Raw genomic sequence first — 8,124 nt, 5'->3', positions numbered from 1 at the left:
TCATACCCTTCCCCCTTAAAGAGTGGAAGGGGAGTGGTTGGAATACCACCAGAATTGGAATTAGCCATGAGAATGGTAATCAACAGAATAGAATAGAATGAGAGCAGATTGACAGATTTGAGAGGTGTTTAAGAGCGATTAGAGAACCTGGGTTGCTCTGATACCACAATGATAGAGCAAACCAAGTATACAGAACACAAAGTAAAATGTTTAATCGGATGAATTTATTCAATACTAGGCAATGCCTTAAATAGAGATTACATCAAACAAAAATTGCAACAGAAACATAACGTAAACAGATGACTAAATCAGATAAACTAAATAACTAAACAAAACGATAAAGATGGATCTGATACGTGAAATTAGGAACCAACTTAATTTATTCTCATCCATGCATAACGGCTCTACTTGATTGAATTATTTCCAATAATTACAAGTTCACTGATACATATGATAGGATAAACGAGGAGCAAGGAGGACCTCAAGTGATGTTGCTTTGCCGCTTGTCATCCCAGGGTTTTCACTCATATCAATAGGTTCATTTGATGGCCTTTTGAGCGTGAACTGCTGTATCAAACTTGCTAATGTTAAACGCAAAACCTGTAGGGCGAACGAAACACCAGGGCACATTCTTCTACCACTACCAAACGGAAGCAACTCAAAGTGTTTCCCTTTGACATCAATATCCTTTTTACTCTTCAAGAATCTTTCTGGCTGAAATTCATTGGGATCTGACCATACATTAGGATCACGATGCATTTTCCTAAGATTTACAAGCAAACGTGTGCCTTTTGAGATGTTGTATCCGCCCACAATGCAGTCTTCAATGGATTCGTGAGGAACAGAAAGAGGCCCAGCTGGGTATAAACGTAATGTTTCTTTGATGACGGCATCCAGGTAGACCAAGTTCTTAATGTCTGACTCCTCCACCAGTCTGTCATTTCCAACACGTTCATCTATTTCATGTTTGGCAGTTTCTAATGCTTTTGGGTTGTTTAGCAGCAATGATAAAGCCCATGTTAATGTCACTGCTGTTGTGTCCAAGCCTGCTGTTAGCAGTTGCTGTGATATTGAATGTATTAGGGCCTTTTAGGCAACCAACTTGTTAAAATGTGCAGCAAAAATGAAAATTTACAACTTAGATGAAAGTATTAGATATATAAATGTAATGGTTATTGTTTTTTATTACTCTCTTTCATAACACTCCCCCCCCCCCCCAAAAAAAAAAAAAAAAAAATTTAAACAAATTAGTCACATTATTCGTTTATTAATATAACCTACAAGCGAGTAGCTAATAGAACCTACACATGTGTAGGTAAACCGTATAGAATTGGAACATATATGGACAAATTAGTTTGATGTTTTTATGAGCATAATGTAGCTATACATGTGTATGTGAAAACAATAAAATGCAAATAATATGAACCCTTGATTAAAAAACTAGACGATTTAGATTTGTTTCATTTTTGTTATTTCAATTATTTTGTTATCGTGATACACACTTACTTGACATGTCGATTTTATAATTGTATCATGATCAAGACCAGGAAATTCGTCTTTGGAAGCAGCTTGAAGAATGTCAATTAACACATCTATGAACACTTGGCTGCCTTCAAGTTTCTGTGTTGATCCTCCCTCTATTTTGCGTTCCTTTAACCATCCCTCAAAAAAGATGTCCAGCTCTTTCCCTGTCTGTATCATTGCTTTCTTGTATCCACCCACATCCAACCACTTGAGATAAGGTATAAAATCAGACACCACAAATGCCCCTAATAACTCGAAATATTTCCTTACTACCATTTGAAATCTTATCCCTTCTTCATCATTGTGAGAAAACCTCTTTCCTGAATTGATCCTAACCAAAATGTTTAATACAAAGTTCCCAAACCATTGACTCATCTCCACTTTCACCATATCTGAATTTTTACACTTTTTGTTGTGTACCCAAGCTTCATATATATCTTTTATGGATGCTCTAAGTTCTGAAACTCGAACATGTTCAAGCAACTCAACACGTCGTTGAGAAAGAACCTCGAGCATGATTATTTTGCGCAATTTTCGCCAGTAATCTCCATATGGAGCAAAGCCGGACAAGGCATAGTTGTAGGCCATGAGCTCTACTGCTAATGCTTTGGGTCGACTAGCAAAGGCCTTGTCGTTTGTAGTGAAGCAATCCATAGCTATGTCCCCATTACTTACCACCAAGACTTGGTGAACACCAAGCTTGATAGTGAAAATGGGGCCGTGTTTATCAGCCATGTCACCTAGTACCTTGTGAGGTAGCTCAGATCCACCAAGAAGGTGTAGGTGTCCAATTATAGGCCATGCGCCCTTTGCTTGAGGGGGTTTTCTGTTCTTCCCTATCTTTACCCTCTTTCTGTTGACGATGTGGAGTAGGAAAGCTAGTAGAATAACAGAAAAAAAAGTGGTTGCTGTGGTTGATGATAGTGAGAGATGGAACTCCATGGATTCTTTGTTCAGAATGAATAAGCTCTTTGAATGCAGATAAATAAGATAGATGGAAGAAATATATAGGGGAGGATCAAATGAGAAGAAAATTATTGAAAGAAAAAAAGAAGAAACGACATATTGGTAAAATACTAATTCATTTATAACTCATCTCATTAATTTTTCTCTCTTTAATTAATTAGTCAACTAATTATAAATTATCTTACATATAATCTACAAACCTACACATATCAAAATTTTTCTACATATATCTTACACATTATAGAATTTTATCATACACACGTCAAAATGCTACACACCTCGAAATATATTCTACACAACTTGTAATTTATCTTACACAACTAGTAATTTATTCTACACTTTAAATTAAGTTGTTTTTTAATTTGAAAAAAGTATATATTTTGAAAAGATGTGTAACGCCCCAAATTTCATATCTTTTAATATAAACTATATGTATAATGCCGTAAGGGTAGATGGTAATTTTAGACTATTACAATAATAATAGTTGGTTAATTTTGCTAGTAAGTCTAATTATTTAGAATGAATAAAACTAAATAAGAGGAAAGTAACTTGGTTAATGGTTAGATATGTAAATGACATGTTATGAAAACATGAGGGGCTGAAAGTGAAATATGGCTATGAAAATAATAAAACACAAACTTTTAGCAAATGGTGGGCATTTTATGTGTGTGTGTCGAGTTCAAGCAGGAAAGAAATAAACAAAACCCACCTCTTCAACTACATGTAGAAATTCAGCAAATTGAGGATGAAATAGGACAAGATTCTTATGCATGTGATGAAATTCTTAATCATCTAAGAGTTCTCTACATAAGGTATGTTGAAATTTGTAATTTGGTGAAGTTGTATGAAGTGGGTTATGATTAATCCGTGAATTTATATGAAATTAAGCATGATTGTGTGTTAGAATCACCAAATAGAACTTGTGTTGGGAAGGATTTTAAGTAATTTGATGATTAGAAGTGAAACCCACTTCTATGGTGAAGATGATGACATAGGTGTTTCACCCATGTCAAATCCTTGCTTGAATCATCAATGTGTATGTTGTATGTAATGGACTATTGCTAGATAGGTTGAGTATGGTATGTAATTTAGTTTATTCTAGTTTCATTTGATGAATTATGTATGAACTTGGAAGATCATGCATAAATTAGTTGTACATTGTGCATAGCTAGTAGTACGCACGCCAAGTGTTTGATGAAATGTCTAGGTGAAGTTAGGATGTGAGATTGTATGAAATGGCTTGACATATATGAATGAAACATGATAATGATGTAATTAGTAGTATACTAACTTGAGGAATGTGCTTTAGATGGAACTCATACAAGAATTCGGGTTGAAGGTATGTGTTGGTCAAGACTATGCATTAGAAGCTTGTACATTGTGCTTGAACGGGCGATGCTCCCCATGTGTTTTTATTAATCACTTAATTTCAATCAAGAAGTGAATGTGTACTAAATATATAATATATGACCATGCTAGTAAAGGATGATGTTATGAATTACGTTAGGTTGTCTAACTGAACAATGTGGTTGACAATTTATGTTGTATGCGTGTTAGTGAAAGTCAATGTAGATAAGAGCTGGAAAATGTGTATTAATATGAATAAGCATGAGTACTAACATTATTATGGCATGACGACATGAAAGGATAGGAACCACACTAGCATGGACCAAGCATGAAAGGCTAACGGGTCGAAATGGGGCAAGGAAGCGGTTACGAACATGGATGCACGAGGTAAGTGATTTCCGTAATCACTTCGTAGTACAAGTAAGTAATAAAGTGTTGTAATGAATTAAATATGATGTTTGAGGTCAAATATGTGTTAAAGTCTTTCGTCGTAAATGATGGGTTTAAGGTTGACCAAAATGCCCATGATGGGTATTTTGGGGTAAACGAACTTAAAGGTGGTTTAGAAGCAAGTTGTTCGATTAGAGTAATGTTTTGGGCAGGTCTGGAAGTGGGGATGATGGTTTGGTCAGTCATAGACCAATTAATGCGCGAATACCCTTAACGGGTCAAATAGTTAGAAAATAGTTAAGTCGAATGTATGTAAGTTAAGGATTTCCGTAATCCGGAGGTAAGATTTTATGTTCATATGATAGAATGTGAATTTACAAGCATGTAGGAAGAAACGGGAGGTCAAACGGGTAAACGGTTCAAAAGTTACGTGCGTTTTAGTGCGTACGGACGACGAAACGAACCTGCAGAAAACTGCAAAAACTAGAGGGCGTCGCCGACGGGTAGGGGTACCCAAAGGTGGGATCCTAAAGAAATATGTAGTAATATGGTACCCAAAGGTGGGATCCTAAAGAATATGTAGTAATATGGTACCCAAAGGTGGGATCCTAAAGAATATGTAGTAATATGGTACCCAAAGGTGGGATCCTAAAGAAATATGTAGTAATATGGTACCCAAAGGTGGGATCCTAAAGAATATGTAGTAATATGGTACCCAAAGGTGGGATCCTAAAGAATATGTAGTAATATGGTACCCAAAGGTGGGATCCTAAAGAATATGTAGTAATATGGTACCCAAAGGTGGGATCCTAAAGAATATGTAGTAATATGGTACCCAAAGGTGGGATCCTAAAGAATATGTAGTAATATGGTACCCAAAGGTGGGATCCTAAAGAATATGTAGTAATATGGTACCCAAAGGTGGGATCCTAAAGAATATGTAGTAATATGGTACCCAAAGGTGGGATCCTAAAGAATATGTAGTAATATGGTACCTAAATGTGGGATCCTAAAGAATATGTAGTAATATGGTACCTAAATGTGGGATTCTAAGTTAAGAATTTCCCTAAGTAGATACGTATGAAGGTATGTATGTATGTATGTATGTGTGAATATAAGTGGTATGTATGAATGAATGTATGTATGTATGTATGTAAGTGTGTATGTAGGTAGTATGTGTATGTGTATATATATATCCAAGTGAGTATGTACGAAAGTGTGTGCACGTATGTAGGGTTGTGAGAAGGCATGTAATAGGTATGTATGTAGTCATGTATGCATGTATGTATGTAGGTATGCACGTATGTAGGAACGTACGTATGAATGTAGGTACGTAGGTTTGTAAGTAGTTATGTGTGAACGGATGCACATATGTAAGTATGTATGAAAGTATATACGCATGTATTCAATGAAATTGAGTATTGACGATAATAATAGTGTGCCTTGTGAACGAAGTGTAACGCAGGTACAATGAGAAAGTCTCACCACGGAATGTACGATCAGATGGAAAGCTGGGATGTAAAGAATTAACGGAACAAAAGTAAACGTGAATAAATCTTGTATGTTTATAATGCGTACTAATGTTATGAATTTAATGTGGTGAGCGCAGGTAGTACGAGTCATGAGGATCATCAAGGAACAGAGATCGAGGATCGAGTCACTAGTGAGATTGTACGGGAACGTTGATGTATATAATGTAGTAAACATAAGCTATGTTTTTACTTAGTAAATAAGTCGATTGATGGATTTATGTGAAAGAGTTATGTTAAAGTTAATTTTTAAATAAGTTAAGGTGTTATAATGAAAGAAAGTTTATGGCTTGAACTTCCGCTGCGACTTTTAGTCAAATACGTATTAGGGCGTAACAAGTTGGTATCAGAGCCCTGGTTTGAGCGAATCAAGTACGAGAAGATAAATACTTGAACTCAAACCTGTGTGCTCTTGTGATAAAGAACCCGTACAATCCACGACTCGATCAAGATCTAAAGGTAGAAATGGAATGAAAGCATGTATGAATACATTCATATAAAGAAACTAACGGTTTTATATGTGCAAGGTAAACATAAGTGTCTGAAGAGGATGGTCCGTGGATGCAGGATAGGATGAATACTAAGGCTGGCAAAGGTGTAAATAAGCTAATGAACCCCAGGTACACACTATTAATATGTATGGGTATCAATGTTGAAAGAAAAAGGAAGAAATCTCCTTGGGAAGGTAATTATTAAACGAAAGGCAATGATGTGGTCTTGGGGAAATTTTAGAAATGTGCACGAAACTGAAACCCATTTCTCGGACATAAGGCGATGATTACACGAAGGCACGAAACTAGTATGTGGATTGCGCACCTGGCCAGTACGCAAGAAGCATATGACGTTCGTGAGACCGTGGTAATCATCGCAGGTGTGTCCGGTAGAACTGGGTAACAGGTGGGCGTGCGGTGAAATGGGTAGTAAGACTCTCGGGAAATTGAGAGTACTATGTAAGAGTGAAAAGTATGAGTGATAAGAATGAAGAATGTTGAATCCGTAAGACAGTACGGATCAGCAATGTATGAATGAAATGTTTGAATCCGCGAGACGGATTCAAAGAATGAAAGATGCGAATGCAATGTTTGAATCCGCAAGACGGATTCAAAACATAGAAGGTACGAAAGGTATGAATAATGCATTCGAATCCGCGAAACATATTTAAGGTATAAAAGGCGAAACTAGTCTACATAAGAAGTGTCGATAGTTTGACCGTGATTGTGTTAAATGAGTCATATGGGCAAATGTAAAGTAAAGAAACAAAAGAATGATCGTAATGAGCATGCAGACCTAAGTTATAAAACGAAAGAAGGAAGTTTTGAACAAGGTATGTGTTAAATGTGTTAGAAATCGACTCTTAGAAGTCAGAATGAATGACGGGCTATGACCCAGACAATGGTTTAAGTATGAACAAAAAGGGTAAATTTGTTAAGAATACTAAAACGATGTAATGAATGTTTTTGTAAGTAAGCATGAATGGAAGGAAGCACGAATGTGTACTTCAATGCATCTATGATAAGTAAGAAAATTCAGTTTAACCTTAAAAGGTCAAACTGCAAAGGTTGACGAAATAAGTAACTAAAATGAAAGGATTGCGTGTAAGAAATGGAATGTAAGATGTGTTATAGTATGTACGCAGGAAATATGTAACAGAATTATAGGTGTGTAATCACCTAGTGTTATGAATGTTTGAATGACATATGCTAACCGCCGATGTTGTTGATGATAATGTTAGAACTATTGATGCGATGAAACCAATCGTATTGGTGAAAGGACGTGCACGAGCGGAAGCTCATAACACGAAGGAATGAAACTTGGCCTGTACGGCTAGTGCACGAGGAGAAGATGATCGATCAGGGTTGCGGATCGTGGTTGGGAAATGAAAAAGAGGTTAGTAAAATGTCTAACTCATGATTGGAGAGATATGAACTGTCTATACACGTGAATTAAGTAATGCATGAAGTGAAAGCGATAGTAATGTGAAATGAACGGAATGATTTAAAGATACTATAAAGGTATGCAAGGTATACGTAAATGTAGAAAAGGTAGATTAAGGTTAACGTTAAAGTTAAGCATATATGAGTATGTATAGATTTCGGGTAATGGTTAAATTCTCGTAAGATGAAATACATGATACACATACGTATGTAAACTAAATAATGCACGAAGTGAGAATAATTGTAAAGTGAAATGAAAAAGGATGGTTAGAAAGTAACGTAAAGGTATGCATGGTACAAGTAATTGTAGAAAACGTAGAAGGATGATCACGTTAGAGTTAAGTACATAGGTGTGTGTGATTACAAGTCAAAGAAGTATGTATATTGAACCGTGGTTGTCAGACCAAGGAAATGACAATGATATGCGAAATTAT

The 8,124-nt window shown here is 36.0% G+C and overlaps 1 protein-coding gene across 1 annotated transcript; it reads right to left on the bottom strand.

The window, feature by feature from the left end:
• Positions 1-204: 204 nt before the first annotated feature.
• On the bottom strand, positions 205-2,586 carry LOC110879526 (cytochrome P450 CYP82D47). The gene is made up of 2 exons (XM_022127994.2): positions 1,507-2,586; positions 205-1,062 (listed from the first exon to the last, which is right to left on the bottom strand). The coding sequence occupies exons 1-2, from the start codon at positions 2,464-2,466 to the stop codon at positions 439-441; spliced, it is 1,584 nt and encodes a 527-aa protein (XP_021983686.1). The 5' UTR covers positions 2,467-2,586; the 3' UTR covers positions 205-438.
• Positions 2,587-8,124: the final 5,538 nt, after the last annotated feature.

Source organism: Helianthus annuus, chromosome 9, assembly GCF_002127325.2.
Source record: "Helianthus annuus cultivar XRQ/B chromosome 9, HanXRQr2.0-SUNRISE, whole genome shotgun sequence".
Classification (NCBI taxonomy): Eukaryota; Viridiplantae; Streptophyta; class Magnoliopsida; order Asterales; family Asteraceae; genus Helianthus; species Helianthus annuus.
The sequence above is the reverse complement of the archived record's forward strand: the minus strand, read 5'-3'. Positions and strand labels throughout refer to the sequence as shown.

Bases quoted from the DNA above. Each gene is read 5' to 3' on its own strand.
- LOC110879526 (XM_022127994.2), bottom strand. From the start codon at position 2,466: ATGGAGTTCCATCTCTCACTATCATCAACCACAGCAACCACTTTTTTT. The intron at 1,063-1,506 runs GTAAGTGTGTAT...TCAATATCACAG, and splicing joins TTATAAAATCGACATGTCAA to CAACTGCTAACAGCAGGCTT.